At 36.3% G+C, this 25,847-nt stretch overlaps 1 protein-coding gene across 3 annotated transcripts in view; it reads left to right on the top strand.

Moving 5' to 3' along the window:
• SBF2 (SET binding factor 2) overlaps positions 1 to 25,847 on the top strand; it is a 472,728-nt gene that overhangs the window by 80,079 nt on the left and 366,802 nt on the right. For all 3 annotated transcript variants that reach the window (XM_045894160.3, XM_045894159.3, XM_045894158.3), the window contains exon 2: positions 19,779 to 19,864. In XM_045894160.3, the coding sequence (XP_045750116.1) occupies positions 19,779 to 19,864 (86 nt within the window). The remainder of the gene's footprint in view (positions 1 to 19,778; positions 19,865 to 25,847) is intronic.

The following is a 25,847-nucleotide window of genomic DNA, read 5'->3' as shown; positions in this document are numbered from 1 at the left end:
TCAGTATTACAAAATAAGCATGTCTTTTTGATCTTCAGTTTGGTTTAAGATAAATTTAACCAGTGCAGAAAGAAGTCTTTTATTCTACATAATACAAAATAACAATGTTTAGGCAGTAGCCGGGAGTTCTTTGCCAGCAGACAAATTATTGAGGCTCAGTTTAAATTCATATAGTTTAAATAGTATAGTTTTCCTAGCAAGGTAATCTATCTGGGAGAGGTTTTTGTCAACAATCATAGTTTTATGCCCTCTAGTGGTAAAATGTATATATTTCACGTTTTCTGGTATTATCATGTGTAGAGTTTTAGAGCCAGAAGGAACCTGAGATCATTATTCTGTGAGAGACCGTGGTTCAGAGAATTTAGAGAATTTGCTTAAGGTTACTAGTTAGAGAGAGAGCTAAGACAAGCCTGAGATCTCTTGATGTAGTGGTTGGTTTTTTTTGGTTTGTTTTTTAACAAGACTTAATGGTGTATGTGTGTATCTGTGAGGACTTTCTTAGATTAGTTTGAAGGTATTTACTGTGGGAAGATATTTATATTTTGGGTTTTTTCTATTCATAATTACTGTTGATGTCTTTAAGGCTGTAAAGAAAAAAGATTGTAGTGTTTTGAGAAAAGGAAGTGTTTGGACTTAGAAGAGTGACTGACATGAGAAGGGAAATGGAAAGCAAATTGAGAAGACACAGTGTTGGCTTTGAGTGGTTGATTACTTGTGGGAGATGGTTGAGCTTATTTTTAGCTTGTTTACATTGAGTACAAAGAATGTTAATTATTATATCTCTGGACTTGCCCTGAAATGGTCTAGTTTCTTTCAGTAGAATAGAAGGAATCGAAAGAGCCAGTGCCCTAGAACTAGACATATTTACTAGGGTCATATACAGATTAAGTTCTATGTTGAAAGCAGAGTTGATTCTGGCAGTTCCCATTCCATCCGCCCTGTCAGTACAGCATCTAAATAAAGGTTGCAAGTCAGGCAAGCAATAAGCTTCAAGGACAGAGGAATTTTAAGTGATCCCGAAGCCTATTGGAATAAGGATGAGAGTGGATGATATTGCACTGGGAAGAAGTTTGGATTCAGTTGACCTCAGGACACTAGCCATTGGTTGAGAAGCATTTGAGTAGTAGACTTAGGATGACTTGGATTCACATTTGTGGTCTGCCACTTATTTATACAGTGTGACTTTGGGAACATTATCTGATATTTATTTCTTTATGTGTAAAATGGAGATTAATATTTTTATTTCATAGGTTGTTAGGATTATATGCTTCACGTATAGTACCTGCACTTACAAATGTTGGATCTAGGTCTGAGGATGACTGACCTGAGCAAAAATAAAACCCCAGTCCTAGGGAGACTTGGATTTTGAACAACTATTTCAACATAAGAAAGAACTATTTAATAATTTGGGAAGTAGTGATTTCATTTTCACTTCAGATGTTAAGGCAGAGGATGAACAAGTATTTGGGAATGTTATAGAAGGTATTCAGACATTGAATTAAATTGTCATAATTTTTAATCATCAAATATGATTTATGAAACTCATAAGGAGAATGACAATTTACTCTGTGTACTTAATATTTTTACTTTTTCCATTGTTCTTTCAGCTTGATGCTTCAATATTGCTTCTTGTAGCATTTCCTTTCTGTTTGAACAATTTAGCTGATCTTTAAGGGTAGGTTTGCTAGTGACAAATTCTTTGTTTTTTTGATCCGAAAACATTGATTTTCCCTTCATTTCTGAAGAATAGTTTTGCTGGAGATAGAATTCATAGTTGACAGTTTTTTCTTTTAACACTTGAAAAATGTTGTGCCACTTCTGATCTCCATGACTTCTGATGAGAAGTTTGCTGTCATTTGAGTTGGTGTTATTCTATTGGCAATGTGTTCTTTCTCTCTCTCGCTTCTTTTTTTTTTTTTAAAGATTTTATTTATTTGACAGAGAGAGATAACGAGAGCAGGAACACAAGCAGGGGGAGTAGGAGAGGGAGAAGCAGGCTTCCCACCTAGCAGGGAGCCTGATGCAGGGCTCGATCCCAGGACCCTGGGATCATGACCTGAGCCGAAGGCAGACGCTTAACGACTGAGCCACCCAGGCACCCCTCTCTCGCTTCTTTCAAGAGTTTTTCCTTTTTAGTTTCCAGAAGTTTAATAATGAGGTGTCTTGGTATAAATTGCTTTTGAGTTTATTCTGTTGGAGGTTCACTCAACTTCTTGAAATTTTTTGTTGCTTTGCCAATTTTGGGAGTATTTCAGCCATTATTATCTCTGAATACTCTTTCAGTCCCACCCTCTCTTCCTCTAATACTCCAGTGTTATGAACACTAGATATTTTGTTATGGTCCTGTGAGTTCCCCACGGCTCTGTTCTTCATATTTTTCTTAGTTCATTATTTTCTCTTAGTTCAGATTGGGCAAATTCTATTGATTTGTCCTAAAGTTCACTAATTCTAACCTATACCATAACTAGTCTGCTGTTGAACCCATCCATTGAGATTTTTATTTTGGTTATTTAATTTTTAAAAATATTTATTTATTTATTTATTTATTTATTTATTTATTTATTTATTATGGGGGTTATTTTGTATTTTTTGGTTTTAGAATTTCCTTTTGATTTATGACTTCTATTTCCTGATATTTTCTATTTTTTCTATTTTTTCATGTTTCAAGATAATTTGTGATTGATTATTGATGAATTTTTATGACAGCTGCTTTATCTTTTTAAAGATTTTATTTATTTATTTTAGAGCTAGAGAGTTTGAGCGCATGAGCAGGGGGAGGAGCAGAGGGAGAGGGGCAAGCAGACTCCACGCTGAGCACAAAGCCTGATGTGGGGCTCAATCCCACCACCCTGAGATCATGACCTGAGCTGAAATCAAGAGTCAGATGCCTAACTGAATGAGCCACACAGGCACCCCTGACAGCTGCTTTAAAATCCTTGTCAGATATTCCAGTATCTGATTCCTGTCTGTGTTGACATCAGTTGACTGTCTTTTCTCATTCAGGTTTGGTTCCTGGTAGGATGGGTGATTTTTTTTATTATATCCTGGACATTTTGGCAATTAGTCATTCTGTTTAGATTTAACACATGGAATATGGTCTAATTTTGTGAGTTGTTGTTCTAGTGGTGGTTTAATTTTCAGAGCTTTTGCAGTGTTATTTTGGTCTTTTTGGTTTATGTGGTTCTCCTACTAGTTCATGCTGGTGCTGCCTGATGTGGCAAAAGTGTTCCCCAGGCTGGGATGTCTGATGATTCTTGGTTGGGGAGATTAATCTCATGCCCCTTGGGCCCAAAATGTTGAATTGATTTTTTTTTTCTTTCAGTATTTTAAAGATGTGGTTCTACAGTGTTCCAGCTTGCATTGTTTTTGAGAACTCTGCTGTCATTCTTATTTTTTTTACTCTATATAGAAGGTGTCTTTTTTCCTATGGTTTTTAACATTTTTGCTTTATATCTTTTTAAAGCAATTTAACTATGATATGCCTTGATGTAGTTTTCTTTATTATTATTATTGTATTTGGAGTTTGTTACACTGCTTTAATCATGCATATTAGGCCATTGGAAGTTATTCCACAGCTCATTGCTGCTTTGTTCATGTTTTTTTCAGTCTGTTTCTGTGTTTCATTTTGTTGAGTTTCTATTGCTATAACTTAAAGTTCATTAATCGTTTTTTCTGTAGTGTCTAATTCGTTCATTCTATCCAGTATATTTTTCCTATCACTATTCCTTTTTTTTTTTTTAAGATTTTATTTATTCATTTGACAGAGAGAGAGAGCGCACACACACAAGCAGGGGGAGTGGCAGAGGGAGAGAGAAAAGCATAGGGCTCAATCCCAGGACCCTGGGATCATGACCTGAGCTGAAGGCAGATGCTTAACTGACTGAGCCACCCAGGCTCACTCATGTCACTATTCCTGAAAATATGCATCATACTCATAATAATTTTGAATGTCTTTATCTCTTAATTTCATAATCTGTGTTGATTTGAAGTTTGTTTCAGTTGGTTGGTTTTTCTTTTCATTATGGCTCATATTTTTCTGCTTCTTTTCATGCCTGGTAGTCTTTGGCTAGATATTAGACATTGAGTATTTTACTCTGTTGAGTGCTGAATATTTTTATGTTCTTGTATATATTCTTGAACTTTGTCCTCAAATGTAATTAAATCACTTGGAAATGGCTTGATATTTTTGAGTCTTGTTTTTCATTTTTGTTAGGTGGGCCCACAGCAGCAATTAGTCTAGGGCTAATTTTTCCACATTAGTGAGGCAATACCCTTCTGAAATTTCTGCCTGAAGCGTAAGGAATTAAAAGAGGTGTTGTTCCCCCCCGCTCCCCATCTGTTGGGAACACAAACTATTCCTGCCTTTTGTGAGCTCTGGAAATCATTTTCTCTGTTCCTTTCATGTGGTTTATTCCCTGGCCTCAGGTGGTTTTCTCATATCGTATTTAGCTGAAGACTCAAGAGACCAACTGTGGATCTCTGGTCTTCTCTCTTCCTATGACTCTCTCTTCTCTTTGGTACTTTGCCCTGTGAACTCCAACCTTCTTGGCTTTCCCGGACTCCCAACTCTATTGCTTCAGCTCAGGGACACTGCTGGAGTCTGCTTGGATTTCCCTTTACCCCTTCCTGCAGTCTGGAAATGCTCACCAGGGAGTAAGCTGGGGCAATTGTAGGGCGCACTTATTTGTATACTTTCTCTCAGGGTTCACTGTCCTCTATTGCCTGATGTCAGTGTCTGAAAACCATTGTTTCGTGTATTTTTTTCTGGCTTTTAGTTGTTACAAGTTGGTGGGTAAATTCAGTCCTTGTTATTTCCACCTTGGGTGATGTGGAAGTTCCTAAAGTAATGACTTTTAGACAATTTTTTTATGTAGCCACTGAGAGAATCATTTAATGATTTTGATCAAGAAAGTTAGCATGATGAACTTTAACTTTGCAGAGCTTATTTCCATACTGCCAGAGGCTTGAACATGTTGGAGTGAAGAGAAACAGGAATCAGGAAGTGAGGTGGTGAGGCTGCTGCTGTCATCCAGGTGAAAGATGATGAGAGTGAATTCCTGGGGTGATTGTCAATGGTGCTTGGGGTGAGGGCACATTTGGTAGGTATTTGGAGATACAGACTTGAGAAGGCTTTCTTTTTAAAAATATTGATATGCAACTATATAGTTTTTACAGCATTTCAGATTCCCTATAGTTCTTTCTTTACTGCTATTAAAGAAGACATTTTATTAAGTAGGAAGAGGCAGTCTAAAGAGCTTCACAAAATGCAAAATTATACATTTAGTTTTAATTTCAGTTTGTGTTCTTTTCTGTTTTTCTTAATCCTGGCATTTATTCTCTAAATCATTGAATTTATGCATTATCAATGAATTTTTAGTTTAATAGAGACAAAAGTTGTGTTGCTATTGTTGACTTATTATTTTTAATGGTATAGTTTGTTCTCTATTCTGTTCAATTTTAAATGCATTCTTTTTAACTGCTGTAAAAGCCCGTGGGCTCTTTTCTAAGTTTAACTCCGGAAAAAAATAGTTTGTGTGTTCTAAATAAACCTATTGAATAATAGGAGATTATACTGGAAAATCAGAAAATCACGTTACATTCCTACCTAAATTTTTGAATAACCACAAAAGCCTTGTTTCAGTTGAAATAAACAGACTTCTTTGATTAAATACTAAATGGATCAAATATGAAAGCCTTTTATGGAATAATTTCCTGCATGCTTTCATTTCAGTGAATGAGCAGTTTTTATTTTCCTTATCCTTTGAAAATTGGTCTATACTGACACAATCAGATCTACTTACTTTGATGAGCTTCGATTTTCTAGTTGATTATTTTGGCATTATGACGTAAGTCTTCTGGTGAACAAGTAAACAACATTTAAACAATTATCTTTTGCTAAAAAGCAGATTTTGTAAATTGAGGATGGGAAGCTTGGGACCTGCAAGTTGAATATGATCCTCATCTTAATTTTACCTATGAATAGGTAAATTAAGTTTCTGTTGGTCAGCTTCTACCCTGTTAAAGATGAGTAAGTCAATTATATGTACCTGAAAAGTCAGAATTTCTGGTTTTCTAGCCTTGTGCTTTTGCTTTAATCATTTCCCCTGAGATGACATTCTCAAGGAAGTAGAGAACAGGTGCTAGGCACATTGCTGAAGTTCCAAGCAGATTGTTCTGATACAGAATGCAGTGGGATTGGTACCAAAATCAGTAGTGTGTTTATAGCATGTTTTGACTGAGACTTTTTCTAAGTAGAAATTTTGACTCCAGTTGGTAAAATAAATTAAAAGTTTAATCAGACCTATATCAATATTAATGAAGTTTTTTTGGAAAATATTCTCTGGAGGAACTTCTTGAGCAGCTTTTTAGTATAACAAAAATAATATCCATTTTTTTAATTTTTGTTTTTCTTACTGAAATTGTTTTTATTGAGAGTTTGTCAATACCCATTGAACTGTTAAAGTGGTCACATTTTATGATACATATATGTCCTAACTAAAAACCAGCGCCCCCCCCAAAAAAACAGAGTGATATAAATACAGTGGGTAACAGACATAGGATGTAAAAAGTGAGTGTGCTGGGCTGACTAAAGAAATTTCACAGAGATATAACTTGAGTCTGAAACACCTTTGTATAGATACATGATAGTATCAAAACATGTTTAAAAAAAAAGATTTACATGTTTCATTCAAAAGTAACTTCAGTGAATCAAGAGTTCTGTGGTCACCAAAAGACCTAATACGACACCAAACTTCACTGTTAGTGGTCCAGTTATCGAGAGCAGCAGTTCTCCACATTATATAATTAGATCAGCTCGGTAATCTCCAGTTTATATTCAGCTCTGAGTACTACTTACACAAACCGACACATACTCATTTTGTTATGATCATCATGGTTGTCATCACCGTTATCATCAACAACATTTATATAGTATTTACCATATGCCAAACACTTGTTGAAATATTTTACATGTATATTAACTTACATTTTTTCGTAAGAACTCTAAGAGGTAGGTAATAGTATCCCTTTTTAATGATGTGAAAAGATGAAGCACAGAGAGGTAATGTTATTTTCCGAGGGTCACATAGCAAATAGATATGGAACTAGATTAGGATACAGGTAGTATAGATCCTGAGTCCATGTTCTTTTTTTTTTTTTTGAGTCCATGTTCTTAATCATGTAAAAAATATATATATTGGGATCCATGGGATAAATTGAAAATATTTAGCGAAGATTGGGGCATCGGAGAGAGGCATAGAGGAGGAGGCAGGGGGACAAGATTTTTGTTAGCTGTATTCAAATATTTGAAGGACTGTCAAGTAGAAATGGGACTAAATTTATCCTGTATCCCAAGTAGGTAGACTGTGACCAACAGGTAGATATTACACGCAAAACAGATTTTTTTTCTCAAGTTTTTCTTTCATGTAAACAAAATCAAATACCTTTTAATGTAATGAAGTATTTATTACCAAATATTTCAGTTTTCTAGGAGTGCTATAACAAAGTACTACAAGTTGGGAGTAGCTTAAGACAACATAAATTTACTCTCACAGTTCTAGAGACTAGAAGATTGAAATGAGAGTGTTAGGCAAGGTTGTTTTTTTCTGGAGGGCTCTGAGGGAAAGTCTATACTATGCCTCTCTCCTAGCTTTTGGTGGTTGCCTGCAATCCTCAGCATTCTTTGACTTATAGCTACAACTCTACAGTCTCTGCTTTTGTCTTCATGTGTAATTTTCCCTGTGTGTTTATCTGTGTCTCTGTTTATTTTATTTTATTTTAAAGATTTTATTTATTTATTTGAGGTGGGGGGAGCTTGAGCAGGAGGGAGGGGTAGAGGGAGAGGGAGCAGGGAGCCTGATGCAGGGCTCAATCCCAGGACCCTGGGATCATGACCTGAGCCAAAGGCAGATGCTTAACCAACTGAGCCACCCAGGTGCTCTGTGTCTCTGTTTTTTATTACCAGGGCACCTGTCATTGGATTAGGGCATACCCTAATCCACTATGAGCTCATCTTAACTGATTGTATCTTCTAAGACTGTATTTCCAAATAATGTTTCATTCTGAGGTTTTAGCTACTAGACATGAATCTTTGAGGTACACTATTCAACCTGGTGTATCTAAAAACAACACATTTCCTATCCTCTGGAGTTTTAAATTATTCAAATTCATCTAAAGATACCTATCTATTTTGTGATGAAAAACCAATAGGTATATAGAGAGAGAGAAAAGAGAGAAAAATAACTAATCTTAAATTTTAACAGACACACTTGTCTTCTCAGTTTTAATTCACATATTACATTGTCATTTTTAAAATAAAAGAATTTGATAAATTGATTATGATAATATACATGCATAATTAAATATTTCATGTTAGTTTCTCAGAAAGGTCTTCTATGATAATCGTCCAAAGATAAGATAGGCTGCCTTGGGATACTGCACATTTGTGTCACAATACCTGTCCAAACACAGACTAGAAGAGTATGGTGAAATATAGGAGGAATGTATATATTACAGATGAGTTGTGTCAGGACTCTTTTCATCCTTCCATAGATTATGGTAAATTCTATTCTGACTGTAGGCAGAATTTAAAGAAGACATATAATTCTGGTAACAGAAGTATATAAGCATCATTGCAATGAAAATAAGATTTTCATCACTCTAAAAAGGTCTCTTGCACCCTTTTTATTCACATTAACCTTTGATACCCATTCCTAGCCCTGGGCAAGCACTGATTTCCTTTCTATCACTATAGATTATAGATTATTATTATTATTATTATAGATTAGTCTTTTCTGCAATTTCAGAGGAATGGAATCCTGTAGTATATCATTATTTGTGTTGGTTTCTTTTGCTCAACATAATTGAGATTTATCCATGTTGTTGCATATATCAGCGGTTTTCTTTCCCATTTAGTGCTGAATAATATTCCATTGTGTGGATATACTACAATTTGCTTATTCATTTACCTGTTAATGACCCTAAATATTCATAGTTTTTGATGCTATGGCATTTGATATTTTTTATTTTAATTTTTATTCCTAGTATATAGAAATACAGTCAATATTTTTATACTGACTCTTTGAGGTCTTGCTAAACTCGTTTATTCTAGTGCCTTTTTTTTATTTCTTAGGATTTTTTTTGCAAGTTGTTTGCAAATAAAGACAGTATTCTACTTTTATTGCACTAGTTAGGACTTACAGTACAGTGTTGAATAGAAGTCATGATAGCGGACATCCTTTTTCTGAATCTTTGTGGGTAAACATTCAGTCTTTAACCATTAAGTATGATGTTAGCCATAGGCTTTTTATAAATCCTCTTTATCTATTGAGGAAGTTGTATTTGTGCTTTGCTGAGGTTTTTGTTTTGTTTTGTTTTTATTTTTTTGTTTGTTTGTTTTTAATCATGAATGGGTATTGTATTTTATCAAATGTTTTTTCTGTATTTATTGAGACAGTTCTAAGGTTTTCCTTTTATTGTCTTTTAATATGATTTATTTATTGATTTTAATGGCAGTACCACATTTTCTTGATTTCTGTAGCTTTATTGTAAGTCTTTAAGTCAGGGAGTGTAAGTCCTTTCCTGCTCGATTTTGATTCCACTCCCTGTAGTTTCTCCAGTATGAGGGGCTAGATTGCTCCAGCAATTTTAGTTCTTGTTGTGGAAGTGTTGTCCTTCCTCTTCCATTTTTAGTTGCTGTTTTTAAATTGGCCATTCAGCTTTCCAGTGAATACTTGCTGGCTATCTTGGGGTACTCTTGTTTTCTTGTCTGCTCTTCTCAAGCCATTATTGTTGCTTCCCTCTTACTCTTGCACAAAAGATGCTGATACTTGCAGGCTTTGTGATTGTTAGTAGTTTTCCTCCAATTGCAGTATTTTTGGGGATACCTTTTCACCTAGTTTTGTTGTAAATGTTGTCCATGAGTTTTTGGTTGTGCCATCTTTTTTTTTTAATTGTGGTAAAAAACACATAACATATAAAGTATACCATCTTAAACATTTTTAAGTATATAGTACAGTAATGTTAACTACTATATGTGTACTATACTGCATTGTTTTGCAACATATACCCAGAGCTTTTTCATCTTGCAAAACTGAATCTTTTTACTAACTGAACAACTCCCCTTTCCACTCTGCCCTCGCCCCTGCCAACTATCATTTTACTTTGTTTCTAAGAGCTTGACTACTTTACATACTGCATGTAAATGGAATCATGCAGTATTTGTTTTTTTGTAATGGATTTATGTCATTTAGCCTAATGTCCTCAAAGCTCATTCCCTTGGTAGCATATGACAAGATTTCCTTCTTTTTAAAGGCTGAATAATATTCCATTGTATGTATATGCCACATTTTCTTTATCCATTCATCTGTTTTTGTTTTTGTTTTTTAAGAGAGAGGGAGAAAAAGGGGAGGGGTAGAGGGAGAGAGAGAATTTTTTTTTTTAAAGATTTTATTTATTTATTTGAGAGAGAGAGAGAATAAGAGACAGAGAGCATGAGAGGGAGGAGGGTCAGAGGGAGAAGCAGACTCCCTGCCAAGCAGGGAGTCCGATGCGGGACTCGATCCCGGGACTCCAGGATCATGACCTGAGCCGAAGGCAGTCGCTTAACAAACTGAGCCACCCAGGCGCCTGGGAGAGAGAGAATCTTAAGCGGGCTCTACACCCAGCGTGGAGTCGATGGGGGACTGGATCTCACAACCCTGAGATCATCACCTCAGCCGAAATCAAGAGTCTGAGGCTTGACAGGCTGAGCCAACCAGGCACCCCTCTCCATTCATCTGTTAATGGATGTTTTCATTACTTCTACCTGGTGGCTATTATGAATAATGCTCCAGTGAACACAGATGTGCAAATATTTCTTTGAGATCCTATATTCAGTTCATTTGGTTGTATACTCAGATATAGGATAGCTGGATCATATGATGATTCTGTTTGTTATTTTTTGAGGAACTTCCATACTATTTTCCACAATGGCTGTAATCATTTTACATTCTAGACAACAGTGCACAAGGGTTCCAGTTTCTCTGCATTCTCACTAACATTTTTTATTTTTTGGATTTTTGATAGTGGCCATCCTAAATCTGTGTGAGGTGATATCTCATGGTTTTGATTTTCCAGTGATTAGTGATGTTGAGCATCTTTTTATATGGTGTTAGCCGTTTGTATCTCTTCTTTGCAGAAATGTCTATTCAGGTCCTTGCCTATTTTTTTTATTGGATTACTTGACTTTTGTTGTTGTTAAGTTGTAGGAGTTCTTTAAAAAAAAAAAGATTTATTTATTTATTTTAGAGAGACAGAGAGCACAAGCAAGGGAGAACAAAGGGAGAGGGAGAGAGAGAATTTTGAGCCAACTCCCTGCTGAGAGCAGAGCCCAATGCAGGACTCCATCTCATGACTCTGAGATCATAATCAATGCCAATACCATACTATCTTGATTACTATAGCTTTGTAATATAGTTTGAAATCAGGGAGTGTGATGCCTCCAGCTTTGTTCTTTCTAATGATTGCTTTGGCTATTCGAGGTCTTTTTTTGGTTTCATACAAATTTTAGGATTGTTTGTTCTATTTCTGTAAAGCCATTGGAATTTTGATAGGGATTACATTGAATCTATGGATTCTTTGGGTAGTATGGACATTTTAACAATATGGAAGAACTCTCCCATTAATGAGTATGGAAAACCTTTCTATTTATTTGTGTCTTCTTTAATTTCTTTCATCAATGTCTTGCAGTTGCAGTATACAGGTCTTTTATCCCCCTGATTAAATTCATTTGTAGGTATTTTATTCTTTTTGCTGTAATTGTAAATGGGATTATTTTCCTAGTTTCTCTTCCCAATAGTTTTTTTTTATTATTAGTGTATAGAAATACCATCAATTTTTATGTATTGATTTTGTATCCTGCAACTTTTCTGAATTTGTTGATTAGTTCTAACTTTTTTTGGTGGAGTCTTTAAGGTTTTCTATATATAATATCATGTCCTTTGCAAATAGTGACAATTTTACTTCCTTTACCAATTTAGATGCCTTTTATTTCTTTTTTTCTTGCCTAATTGCTCTGGCTAGAACTTCCAATACTATGTTTTAAAAGTGGCAAGAGCAGACATCTTCATCTTGTTTGTGATCTTGGAGGAAAAGCTTTCAGCTTTTTACTGTTGAGTATGATGTTAGTTGTGGGACTGTCATATATGGCCTTTATTATATTGAGGTACATTCCCTCTACACCCACCTGTTGAGAATTTTTATCATAAATAGATGTTGAAAAGACCTTACTCAACTTATACTTGAACGTTTGTACCCTTTTACCAATCTCTCTCTATTTTCCCCTACCTCCCAGTATAATGCTTAGTGACAAAGCTACACAGAAAAAGACAGATATGCTTCATTATTAATAGAGCTAAAGAAACTTTTGTTTTTGCATGTAAATAATAATAAATTTAGTTTGAAATGTGTTAGCCAGTCAGAAAGTCCATACTTAAATTCCCACAGTTTTTCATGAATATCTTAGCAGTATTAAACTTTAATACTGGACTGAGTATAAAGTTTGTTAGGTGTATAAATCATTTAAAAAACAAAGTCATTAGGGCGCCTGGGTGGCTCAGTCATTAAGCGTCTGCCTTCGGCTCAGGTCAGGATCCCGGGGTCCTGGGATCGAGCCCCGCAGTGGGCTCCCAGCTCCGCGGGAAGCCTGCTTCTCCCTCTCCTGCTCCCCCTGCTTGTGTTCCCTCTCTCGCTGTGTCTCTCTCTCTGTCAAATAAATAAATAAAATCTTTAAAAAAAACAAACAAAAAACAAAGTCATCGTGAGAAGAAGTCTTTGTGTGTGCATCCTGCACTTGTAGAAAATTTTGAATTGCTTTTTAAGCCATGAAAGGATGTCAGCTTTTAAGCTTTTTCTTTTGGATACTCCCTTACTTACTTATTATTTTTTTTTTTTTTTGGATTCTTGAAAGTTTACATTTCTCATCTTTGGGCTTAAATGATGCTGCTAGTACGTCAAAATAGAAGTAAGAAATAGCTCTTTTCCAAAATGTGGAATTTTTTAGTTTGGAATTTTGTAGTCTGTCTCTGATTTCATTAGACTCATGACCTGATTTCTAAACAATACAGTTTTCTTTCCTAATCTTTCCTGTCGTTATACTGTGCCTACATCTGCCCTTTTATTTGCATTTCAAAAACCTCAATTCAAGTTCTAAATATTCTCACAGCAAGTTTTATCCTTCTCTCCTTAGCACCTAACACAAAACCTGACATAGTGTTATTGTTGAAGAAATGAATTTATGTGATAGTTTGCTTGCCAGCTTTTATGGATTTGTTCTCTTACCATTCTGCGTGGTTTCCTAGACCAGAAAAATTGGTAGCTTGTTCTAAAACTTCAGGTATGATCATTGCTTTCTGTGGCAGATCATTCTGTTTTTTTTTTGATAATTGTCATTCTTAGAAGGTTCTTTATGTTGACTCAAAAATAACTAAAAAATAACCCAAAATTATATCTTTGGCTCTAGTCTGCTTCACTCCATCTTCTTTCATGTAATAGCTCTTCAGGTATTTGGAACACAATATTCTCTTATGCCCTTCCTACTTTTCAAGTTTTTTCTTTTTTTTTTTTTTTTTAAAGATTTTATTTATTTATTTGACAGAGAGAGAGATAGCGAGAGCAGGAACACAAGCAGGGGGAGTGGGAGAGGGAGAAGCAGGCCTCCCGCCGAGCAGGGAGCCCGACGCGGGACTCGATCCCAGGACCCTGGGATCATGACCTGAGCCGAAGGCAGACGCTTAACGACTGAGCCACCCAGGCGCCCCTTTTCAAGTTTTCTGACTAAATTTCTTAATTAATTGTTTCCAGACTTTAACCAATTTGAAAGAGCTGATCTATCAAGGAGCTTGTTACGTGTGTATTCTGGTTTGGATTCTTTAGTGACAAGTAATACAGACCTATTCATTCTAGCTTGAGGGAAGGATATCATAAAAATACTTCCAAAGTTTGGTGACAGACATTATGGTGCTGCCAGAGTTTACTGGTGGTAGAACTTAGCTGTACAGCCTTTTCTTGTGGCATCTCTGCTTCCTTCTACATATGTATATTCTTTACTTGTTTCTGCTGGCAAGTCTGCCTAGAGTTTCTTTTGTTCTATAACTTGGATTTTACACATGACCCCCTGTGGTGCCTGACATTTTTCTACATCGTAGCAAGTCTTTTTCTTTGTTTTTTGTTGTTGTTGTTTTGTTTTGTTTTAAGATTTTAGTCATTTATTTGATGGAGAGAGAGAGAGAGAGTGAGCAAGAACAAGCAGGGGGGAGCGGCAGAGGGAGAGGGAGAAGCAGGCTCCCCACCGAGCAGAAAGGCCCCTGTGGGGCTCCATCCCAGGACCCTGGGATCATGACTTGAGCTGAAGGCAGATGCTTAACTGACTGAGCTACCCGGGTGCCCCCATCATAGCAAGTCTTGATACCTTTTTTTTTTTTTACTGCTTTAGTCTCATTTTTCCTAATCAAAATTCTTTCACAGTAGGATTTGATTTGTGTAGCATACCTTTTACAGTCAGGTCATTCTGGTCAAAAGTTGCTTGCCAGTTTATAGATGCCCTTGCCTACCCAATAGTCCCATTTATTTATTCAACAAGTATTTTATTAAGTATGTAGTAAATACCAGGAATTAGTCTAAGTGCCTAGATACATCAGTAAACAAAGTAGGACAAAAATCATTGTTTTCATTCTAGTGAGATGAGATAGACAAGTAACAGTAAATGTAATAACCAAATAAAGGATTTAGTAGTTTCTTTCTGGCTGGTGAGAGGAATGATAGGATTGTATGTTCTTGAGTGTGACTGCTGCCCTTCCTTGAACTGTGAGTCATGCCATCTTTGATAGAAAAGGATGTGAGCAGATGGACATCATATAACAGGTCTAGTGTAGGTAACCTCTTATCTGGTTGTTTAGATAAATGTATCACAGAAAAAGACTTAGTGAATTGTATATTAGAATAGCATCTCTCAAAGTTCAGAGTCTATATTAAACCGAGCAGTATATATTTTGTACATCTATACTCTAAGCACACGTAGAAGGCACTCAAATAACTAATTTTTGTCAGTTGGTACAAACAACAAATAACAAGTATCCTGTTTTGTGTAGAGCAGAGTATTACATTTCTCTGCCTTATCGATCTTTACTCAGTCAATAGCTCTTCTGCAGATATACTTCTTCCTTTTTTAAAAAATTTTTATTTATTTATTTATTTATTTATTTATTTATTTATTTATTTATTTATTTATTTGACACAGAGAGAGAGAGACAGCAAGAGCAGGAACACAAGCACGGGGAGTGGGAGAGGGAGAAGTAGGCTTTCTGCCGAGCAGGGAGCCCGATGTGAGGCTCAATCCCAGGACACTGGGGTCATGACCTGAGCCGAGGCAGACGCTTAACGACTGAGCCACCCAGGTGCCCCAGATATACTTCTTCCTTATAGCTTCTGGCAGTGCCACACCTATAGTATATTAGTTAGCAACCCCAGAGAATACGTTGGGCTCTTCTGGGGTCATTGGCCAAAGCTAGAACAGTCACTTTGTCAGGGGGTTGATGGGTGGTTGGATCATCCTGGGTCACTTACTAATCTTTGTGGCTGAGCTGGGTAGCCTGCAGCCCTAGCAGGACCCAGGGGAAAGTGGGTTACCAAACATAAAGGAGGGAAAAGTGTGCCTGACCACACCAGTATTTCCTCACCCTTCCTAAATTTGTTTTGGACAGTTTGTCTAGCATATATACTTTTTTCAAAGAAAAGCATTTCCAAGTGTGCTGGTGTCCTGCTGAACATCCCCTTTTAATATATTAACTACATTAGTCATCATATTTCTTAGTTTTATGATGGGGTAGGAGACTAGGGACTGGAAAGAAAACATGAAGGCACTGATTAATAACTACCCCTTCCTTTTCCAGTTTAGCTACATACAGTGCAGTGGACAATCACAATTTTGTCTGCCTAGCACCTCTCCTTTGTAGGAAGTGGTCCCCTTTCTTCTAAGGAATTTCTTCCTCCCCAACCCAATAACTCAGCTCCACTTAATATGCGGTGCAAATAAGAACTGCTTCCACAGCCACTCTGGTGGACATGGCATACTTTACTTCTGGACATAGGGATCAGTCCACAGTGGACATCTGACTCTAGAACACTCTTCCCTCACTGTGGCTTGCTTCTCAATGTAAAATGCCATTTTCTTAGCATTCTTACATACAACCAGTATTGCCTATAAGTGTCAGATAAAGCATAAACTAGGAAAATGAGTTTAAATATTCAGACTAAATGCTTAAAAATCAAGAAACAAGAATCAAACAATGTTCGTTTACTTTTTGTAAGATACTTTCATAAGTTCCTCAAAAGTTGGTAGCTGCAGCAATTTATATATTTGAAAACCAAGTTATTGTAGCTCTTTCCACATTTTATTTGTAGTGAGATATTATTTTACCATTTTTATTTGTCATTTTCTAACCTAATTTCCATTTTCAGATAACATTATCATATAACTGAAAATCATATCATTCATGAATCATATTTCTATGTGCATTTAGAAATGTTATATCAGTATTTCACACTGAGCTTTCATGTTAATTGAGACACTGCATATTATTTTAAAATCAGTAAATATGTTACTTCAGAAGAACTTTTGAAAGTTATACTGCTGCCAAAGAAGAACTTTTAATCTCTCAAATTGATAGTAATTAAAGCAAACAAATGTTTAGAATAACAATAGTTGGTAAGAATGTGGTGAAAATGCTAGTCTTTTTTTTTTTTTAAAGGTTTTATTTATTTATTTGACAGAGAGAGACACAGCAAGAGAGGGAACACAAACAGGGGGAGTGGGAGAGAGGGAGAAGCAGACTCCCCGCTGAGCAGGGAGCCTGATGCGGGTCTTGATCCCAGGACCCGGGGATCATGACCTGAACTGAAGGCGGACACTTAGCGACTGAGCCACCCAGGCACCCCACTAGTCTCATACTTAAAGAATTTACAGAATGACCCAGTAGTGGTATATCTAAGAATTTTTTCTGGGGAAAAGGAAGGTGAGGATAAAGATTCATATAGAAAGATGCTTTTTGTAGCATTATTTATAATAGTAAGAAGCTAGAAAATGTATGTTTAACAGCAGAGGCTTATTGTGAAATACTGAGTAATAAATGAATAGATAAAGCTAGAGTTTAGTGTGATCTCAATTCTGTAGAAAAAAAATACATGTGTACACAAAAAAACTTGGGATAAAATAGTCTGAAATATTAACAGTAATTTTCTCTAGCTGTGGAATTATGGGTGATTTCTTTATATTTTCATGTATTTAAAAATTTTTCTATAATTAACATTTATAATTAAAAAAATTTTTTTAGAAGATTTTATTTATTTGACAGAGAGAGATAGCAAAAGAGGAAACACAAGCAGGGGGAGTGAGAGAAGGAGAAGCAGGCTTCCTGCTGAGCAGGGAGCCCGATACAGGGCTCGATCCCAGGACCCTGGGATCATGACCTGAGCTGAAGTCAGATGCTTAATGACTGAGCCACCCAGGTGCCCCACATTTATAATTTTTATAATTAGTAAAAATTAATATAAAGTATTTATTGAGCCTAAAATAGATTACATGTCACTCTCAGAACTGAATAAACAGTATATGGATACCTTGTTAAATATAAGATAAATAAGATGCATTTATCTCTGAAAATACAGGGAGATGTGAGTTGAAAACAATTTCTGTCAATATTAACAAATTTATTAAAATTAGCATTTAACTCAGTATGAACTAAATGCCAGGTATTCAGGATGCTCTGTGCTTGGGGATACAAAGATGGTACTGAAAGAAAGAAAAAGCTTGTTGTCATTTCTTCTAGAAAGTTTTCCATAGTGTTCTCTGCTGTGCTGGGTTAGGTTCCCTTCTATCCTTGCACTTACCATAATATACTGAAATTATCAGTTTATTTGTCTGTACCTCCTAATAATTATGAGTTTCTTGAGGATAGGGGCCTTGTCTTTTTTATTTGTTTATCCCTAGTATTTAGCGATTTGTTGAATTAGCTCTGCTTGCCATGTCAGAAGTGGTTATATTTGAGGTGGATTTTGAAAAAGTGCCTGTGATAAACCACTTTTAATTTAGGTTTACCTTGAATGAAATCTTTCATTCCCCTATAATGATGAATATATGAGGAGTTATTATACTGCAGCAGTTGTTCATTTAATTGAGAATGTTTTTATTTTGCCTTTTTCAAATGTGACCTCATTTTTACAACACAGTACTGAGTTGTTCAGTTAAATGAATTAAACTTTTTATCTCTTAAAGATAAAAATTTGGCCATAAAGTGATTGAACTCTAGATGAAGGCCACGGGGGAAGTTGAATTCACAGGGAGAGGGTGATAGATGATGGTGGATAATTTTTTAAATTAGCAAATTGAATCAGGTGTTAAAGGCTCCCTTAAGGTAGGTGTTGTTGCTTTCGCTACAAAGTCAACTGGGACAGCATGTAAAATATGCAAGCACCTGACACTCTAAAAGGTATCTTAGCAGGGGCGCCTGGGTGGCTCAGTCGTTAAGCGTCTGCCTTCGGCTCAGGTCATGATCCCAGGGTCCTGGGATCGAGCCCCACATCGGGCTCCCTGCCCCGTGGAAGCCCGCTTCTCCCTCTCCCACTCCCTCTGCTCATGTTCCCTCCCTCCCTGTGTCTCTCTCTGTCAAATAAATAAATAAAATTAAAAAAAAAAAAAGTATCTTAGCAAAAAGTAATTTAGATCTAACATGTACTTTCCATCCCTAAGTTACTCATAGATTATCTCTCCAGTGTTCGATTATAAGTTGATCTATTCTTTAGAATCACAGGATAATTTTACAACAGTGATATAGGCTGGTGGTTTTCAACCAGGGGCAATTTGCCCCCTTTTCCCAGGACACTTGGCAATGTCTGGAGATGTTTTTGGTTGTAATGACTTGGCAGTGATAGTGGGTTGAGGCTAAAGATGCTGTTAAACTAAATATCCTAGACAGGATGAGCCCTCCCCTGCCTCCCAACACACAATGGAGGATCACCCGGCCCAAAATGTCAATAGTGCTGATGTTAAGAAACCCTGCTTAGACAATTGTCCAGTTCTCAGGCCACTCTAAAAATCCTTATTTTACCTGTAATAGTGCTTATGTAGCCCATAACTGAAGCATAGTGCTAATAGTCCCATTTCATTTGTCACTTAGGATTATTTTGTCTCCCTAGAAGTTTTTTTTGTTTTTGTTTTTTTTTAAAGATTTTATTTATTTATTTGAGAGAGAGCACATGAGAGGGGGGAGGGTCAGAGGGAGAAGCAGACTCCCTGCCGAGCAGGGAGCCCGACGCGGGACTCGATCCAGGGACTCCAGGATCATGACCTGAGCCGAAGGCAGTCGCTTAACCAACTGAGCCACCCAGGCGCCCTCCCTAGAAGTTTTTTTTTTAAGTTTCAACTAAAGGTACTGAGAAGATTGCTTTCCTTATTGGGACCAGGAGCAGTTCTCTCATGGTATGGTAAGGGCTCTAGATTTTAATGCCTCTGTTTATTTTTCCTAGCTTTTCATATGTGTCCCTCTTTTGAGAGTCTATAGGATAGGGATTGCTTGTTATTCCAATATTATGTTTAGAAGGTAAATACTTTTATGCCCTTTGAAACTTGAGAATATTTAATTAATATATTTATTTATTCAGCAAATACTCATTTATAAATAAGTATTCATATAACGAGTATTAAGACATTTTTGTGCTATATAACTAATTCACTTTGATTTTAATAGGGTCAGGAGCAGGTCTGGGGAAAATAATCCAGAGATTTCCACAGAAGGACTGGGATGATACACCTTTTCCACAGGGAATTGAATTGGTAAGTTGGTGTTGCTTTATTGTACTTTTATAATGATACTTTTCTTTTTATTCTACATTTATGGTTATATTTGTTGTATAGTTACTGTTATATAATCTGGTGATTTACTGTAACATGTTACTAGAAATAATCCCCCTGTCTCCAAGTATAGTAACCTTTGAATATATTGATTCTGGAATGCCTGTTTTGCTATTCTTTTCTCATTTAAGCTTCTTTATAATATTCAAGAAGGAATTAGTGATCTTTATGTACATGGAAGCTGAAAAATTCCTCTGATTCATTAGTCAAAATCTTAGCCTGTTAGCCTCAGTAATAGTGTGTCACTAAACAAATACTTACTATATTTTTGTCTGAACATTTTCACGTTATTGTTTTGGTGAAAACTAAACGAAAAACAGACACCCTCCTCTCCCCTCCCAGAGGTTGGTTTAATGATCACCAGTCATGTTCAGTTTGGTCTTGAAGTCACAAATCTGAATTCTTTTTAGCACATGATCTGCAGATTGCTTTATAATAGTGAAATTCAACTGCTTTATTTTTGTCAGTCATTTTAAAGGAGTTTAACGATTGAGCATAATTTTGATGGCCAGGACAATCTAAGTGATGACAGATCCATGGTGGTAAAATGAGGGGCTGGAAAGATGAGTACTAAGGTATTTTGCAATATGACTATGAAGTTTTGTTCTCAAACATGGTGGAGTATGGATATGTGTGTATGTATGTGTCTATATGTATTTATATTGTGTGTGCACACACACACACACACACGAGAACTGTTCTTTAAAGTAGTTCTTGTTGAGAGAACATTTGGTATGGTTTGATAGTGAAGAGTGCAGGCTCTGGAGGAGACTGCCTGGGTTGAAATCCCAGCTGAATGGTATGACTTTAGACGAGTTACTTAACTTCTTTGAGCAGCAGTGTCTTCATCTATAAAATGAAGATAACAACAATACCAATCTCATAGGGTGTTGTAAAGATAAAATGGGAAAAAATATACAAAATGCTGAGAACAATGGCTTCCATAAAGTAAGTGCTCAGCAAATGAGGTAGCTTGTTGATAATGATGATGATAATTGTTTTGTTATTGTCGTTCCTTCTACATGTTGCAGCCTCTCCCCTTCCTCCCCAACCTCTGCAGCAGAATTGTTCGTTCTCTTGTTATCATGGGTCAGAGATACCCATTAGGAATAAAACTGATGTTGAAAATTGTGAATTTTCTCATTCTAGCTAATGACTGTCCATTTCGATAAAAGATACATTGCTGAATGCTTAATTTTGATTGTTACAACCCAACTGTATAAAGAAGGCTGTGGGTTCTGTAGACACACAGAGAAGGCAAATCTTGAATTTTGATATTAAAAATGGGGAAAGAATGTGAGGATCTAAGCAAAAGTAACTTTTTGGAGAGCCCCTTGTAGTCCTTTCTCTTCTCCTTTTGCATATACATATCCTTCTCTTCTGCATATACATATATGTATATGCATACATATACTTGTAATTAGCCTTGTGGTGTGAATTACTGGGTATTTGCACTAACAAAGCTTTTAAGCCCTGCTTCAGCATCCGAAAGTGATGTTTGAAAGGGGTAGATTTTGGTGCTGTGGACCATTGAGAACTCTTTTGTGAGTTCTTACTGACCCTCATAGCAAAGTGTGGAGGGAAATAAACTACATCATTTTGACAGTGTGAACAGTAAACCACTGTTACAAGTTTCAAGAACAGCAGACATTATTGGGGCTATTTAGCTATGACTGGGAAGGGATTATTTTTGTGTTTTGAAAGCCAGGGGCATGGACACTGTGATGTCTCCAATGTTTTTCCAGTAGTGAGGGAGAGACCCATATTGATTTCACTACCTAGTAAATGGTATTTTTCCTTTGTGTGACAGACACTCCCATGTTCAGGTGCTATCAGTGTATCTTCAATAACAAGTAGAGTCCTATGCTGCTGATGGGTGAAGTGGAGGTGCTAAGAGGTAGACAGAACTTTTTCTCACCTAAGATTTCCCTAGATGACCTCTTGGCTGATTCTTAGCAAAGCATTTCAAGATTTTTTTGTGCTGGAGAATATTTAAAAAGTATTTGGTCTGCTAGATTACATTGGAAATTTTTTATTTTTTAATTTTTCCATCATTGAATGCAATTTTGATACTCTTAATGTCTCTTGTGCTTTGTCAAGTACAAAATAAATTTGTTGATCTAACATCTATTAAAGCCCATTTTTAAAACATAATAGAATCATTAACTTAAATTTTTTGTCTTCTTATTATTTATTGCTTTGTGCTATGCTTGATGTATTAGAGGCATGCAATCATTCTGCATTTGAATAGCAATAACTTGAATAACTGTGAAATACTGTGTAATCCAAAGTAGTATCAAGACCAGATATAGGCCTAATAAAATTTTAGTCTAATTGAAGGTGATCTGGCTCAGTCCCTAAGTGGTTTGTTTTTTTAAATTTTATGTATTTATTTTATTTTGACAGAGAGAGAGAGAGCCCAAGTAGGGGGAGCAGAGAGGGGGAGGGAGAAGCAGGCTCCCCACAGAGCAGGGAGCCTGATGCGGGGCTGGATCCCAGGACTCTGGGATCATGACCTGAGCCGAAGGCAGACGCTTAACCGACTGAGCCACCCAGGCGCCCCTCTAAGTGGTTTGTTGAGTCCAGGGTGATCATGACACTATTCCTGTGATTTACAGGGGGAAAAAAAATCTTAACCCTTCCAAAATAGTGGAATAACTTTTAGCATATAACATTAATGTTAATATCTTAACAGTTGCATAGGATTGATAGATTATGATGAACTCACATTAATTGGTTGATTGATGGTAGTATACCTAATTTATGATAAGTAAACTGAGGATTAGGGAAGTTTAAACAATTTCACTAAGCTCTAACAGCTAAGATGCAGCAGAGCTAGGTTTTAAATCCATTACCACATGAAATACTGACTCTCAGTCTCAGCCACAATCTGAGAATATTCTGACAGTGATACTTTAAACTGTGGTTGACATTATATTTTAGTGTAAATAAGGATCTGAAAACAGGGTTCTATAATTTTGAAGAACTGAGGTTCAGAAATGTTAAAAGAATGCTGTGTTGTATAGAAATCAACTTCACATGTTTATTTTGCCTGAGGTCAAATCTAGGTTCAGACTATAATACTGAAATTATTTTCTGTTGTCACCTCTCTTCCTCAGTCAGCATATATTTGTTGTATATAAGTTCTAACACAAATTATTTTGTTTAGCCTGAAGACTGAACTTTATGACTTGTGAGAAAGGATTTTAGGTATCCATTCACTAATAAGTCAAAACCCAAATTTAATTTAGAGGATGCTGAATTTATTCCTTCTGTTTTTATGTAAAGAATTTGCCCTTTGGGCGCCTGGATGGCTGAGTTGGTTAAGTGTCTGCCTTTGGCTGAGGTCATGATCCCAGAGTCCTGAGTCCCACATTGGGCTCCCTACTCAGCAGGGAGTCTGCTTCTCTGCCCCTCCCCTGGCTCATGTGCTCTCTCTCTCTCCCTTTCCCCATTCTTGCTCACTCTTTCTCTCAAATAAATAAATAAAATATATATATTTTAATTGCCCCCTTTTTCTTTTCATCTATTGAGAAATGCTGAACTTTAATTTGGATGGATTTTAAAAATAAAAATATGAAAATAAGCTAAACCAAACATAATGACTACTTTTCCAATTCTGGGATATTTTTATCTTTTTCTTGTGCTTTTTAGGCACACATGGAAACCACAGACAGTCATATAAATAAAGTTACAGTTAATTTTAGTAACAATATTTCAAAGAAAATTTAAGAATTGTTTTGCAGAGGCATTCTATGGCTAACAATCTATTTCTGATTATGGGAACAAGTATTTTTATTGGCTAGTGTTTGGACATCAGCAAAATAGTATTGTTCTGGCACTAGCTCTTTTTAAAGACGCCCTGTCTCAGAAGTGAGTCCTTTTGTATTATTATTCAGAAAATTTTGTGCCATATTCTTCACTGGAATGCCTGCACTGAGGCATTTGTAGAGCTATCTAATTTTTTTTAGAAGACTAAAGTAATATGATAAAAATAATGTGGCTTGAGTAAAAGAGTAATAAATGTTTACTTAGAATTTCTAAGTTTCATGTTTGTAAAAAATTGGTTCAGTTATTTGTAGACTAGTGATTTGACCACCTTCAATATGAATCCAGTTTTCTGTAATTTTAAGTATAGATTGGAGAAAAGAGGGAAAAAAACAGTGTTTGCAGCATTCTGCAGGTTTAACATAGAAGTAGTCTTAGTATGGGATGTTATTTGTGCAGAGAAGTTAGTATAAGTAGTACTTTAATTCTTTAAGCTGTTTAGAATGCATCGAACATAACAAATGGAATAGCAGTTGTCCATTTGACCTAGATATAAATACTGTGTCGTCAGGGAACTGAGTGTAGAAAGGATGGAAGATAATCTTCTCCCTCTTTTGTACAAGAGTATGCATGAAAGGAGAATGAGAAAGGTAGTGAACGTATTGGACGATAGAATCAGGGTTCACAAAGATTTTGAAAGGCTGTAGTTATAGGCTATTAGCTAAAGAGATGAAATATAGGGCAATAGGTAAAAATGTAGGTTTCTGCATATGAGTATAAAAAGCTAACTGTACAAGTAATTATTTAGAATGAAGATAGGCAGGATAATTTGCCAGCCAGAGAGATTTGAGAAATAATGAAGACAGCTAAAAATAAAAAATACATAATTATAAAAGATACCTATGAAAGATATTATAGGTAGTGTCCAAAGCCTCTGTGCTGACATGGGGCACTTGGTGATGAATTCAGTTTTTTATTTTATTTTATTTTTTAAAAAAGATGTTATTTATTAGATCTTGAGAAAGAGCTTGAGATGGGTGAGGGTCAGAGCAGACACCCCACTGAGTGGGGAGCCCCATGTGGGACTTGATCCTGGGACTCCAGGATCATAACCTCAGGTGAAGGCAGTCGCTTAATCGACTAAGCCACCCAGGCGCCCTCAGTTTCTTTTCTTTCTTTCTTTCTTTTTTTATTTTAAAGATTAACTTATTTATCTTAGAGAGCATGTGTGCTATGAGTCAGGGGGAAGGGCAGAGGGAGAGAATCTTCAAGCAGACTTCCAACTGAGCGGGGAGCCCCGTCAGGGGGCTTGTTCCTCAGACCCATGAGATCATGACCTGAGCTGAAACCAAGCTTAACTGACTGAGCCACTCAGGTGCCCGTAATGAATTCAGTTTTAAAGATGGTATAAAGAATATGTGAAAGGACTTTCAATTTTGCATAGAGTTAAGGCTGAAACTAAGACTACTGCTCTGAAGTATGAAGACATGGCTTTTAAAACATGCTAAGGACTACAAGAAGGACTTTTAAAGTTATGTTCATGACAAAGCAAGTAGGTATAAATGGAGGTTAAGCTGGTAAGTGGTGGTTTGAACTCACATTTTTGTTTTCTACTCCCAGACAGTTGTGTCTTTGAAGTAATAAAACCACATGGCAGGTTGGAACCTGATGTAGTCTAGAGCATGCATCTGAAATAGTAGATTCTCTAAACATCTCTGAAGTAGAGGATACTTAGTCTTAATGTTATTCTCACATTCCTCTATGCTCACTGAAGTGGCTTGTTATCTTATACTAGACTTTCAGTTACTTTCTTTATTTTACCGATGCATTGATAATCTCAGTTATGCTAAAGAATCTTTCACCTACCCAATCTCTGTGGTCTGCTACTTCAGTACTGCTTTCAGAACCACCTAAGACAAGGTTTTCTCCCGTGCTAAGGTTCTCCGATATTTGATGCTTTGAAGCCATAGAAAGCTTCCTGAGGAAGACAGAGATCTACACAGGCCTAACCTACTACAAATTCACATTGTTTGCACATAGCCTGGCTCTCATTACCACAGGGAGTACTGCTGCTCATCTGTTGTATAATTGTTGTATCACCACTATGGATTATTCTACTCTTCTTAACTTCCGGTTC

This window comes from Mirounga angustirostris, unplaced genomic scaffold (assembly GCF_029215605.1).
Source record: "Mirounga angustirostris isolate CCGP_5_RB_7025 unplaced genomic scaffold, mMirAng1.0.hap1 SCAF_13, whole genome shotgun sequence".
Taxonomy (NCBI): domain Eukaryota; kingdom Metazoa; phylum Chordata; class Mammalia; order Carnivora; family Phocidae; genus Mirounga; species Mirounga angustirostris.
Note: the sequence above shows the minus strand (reverse complement) of the source record. Positions and strands in the feature narration are given on the sequence as shown.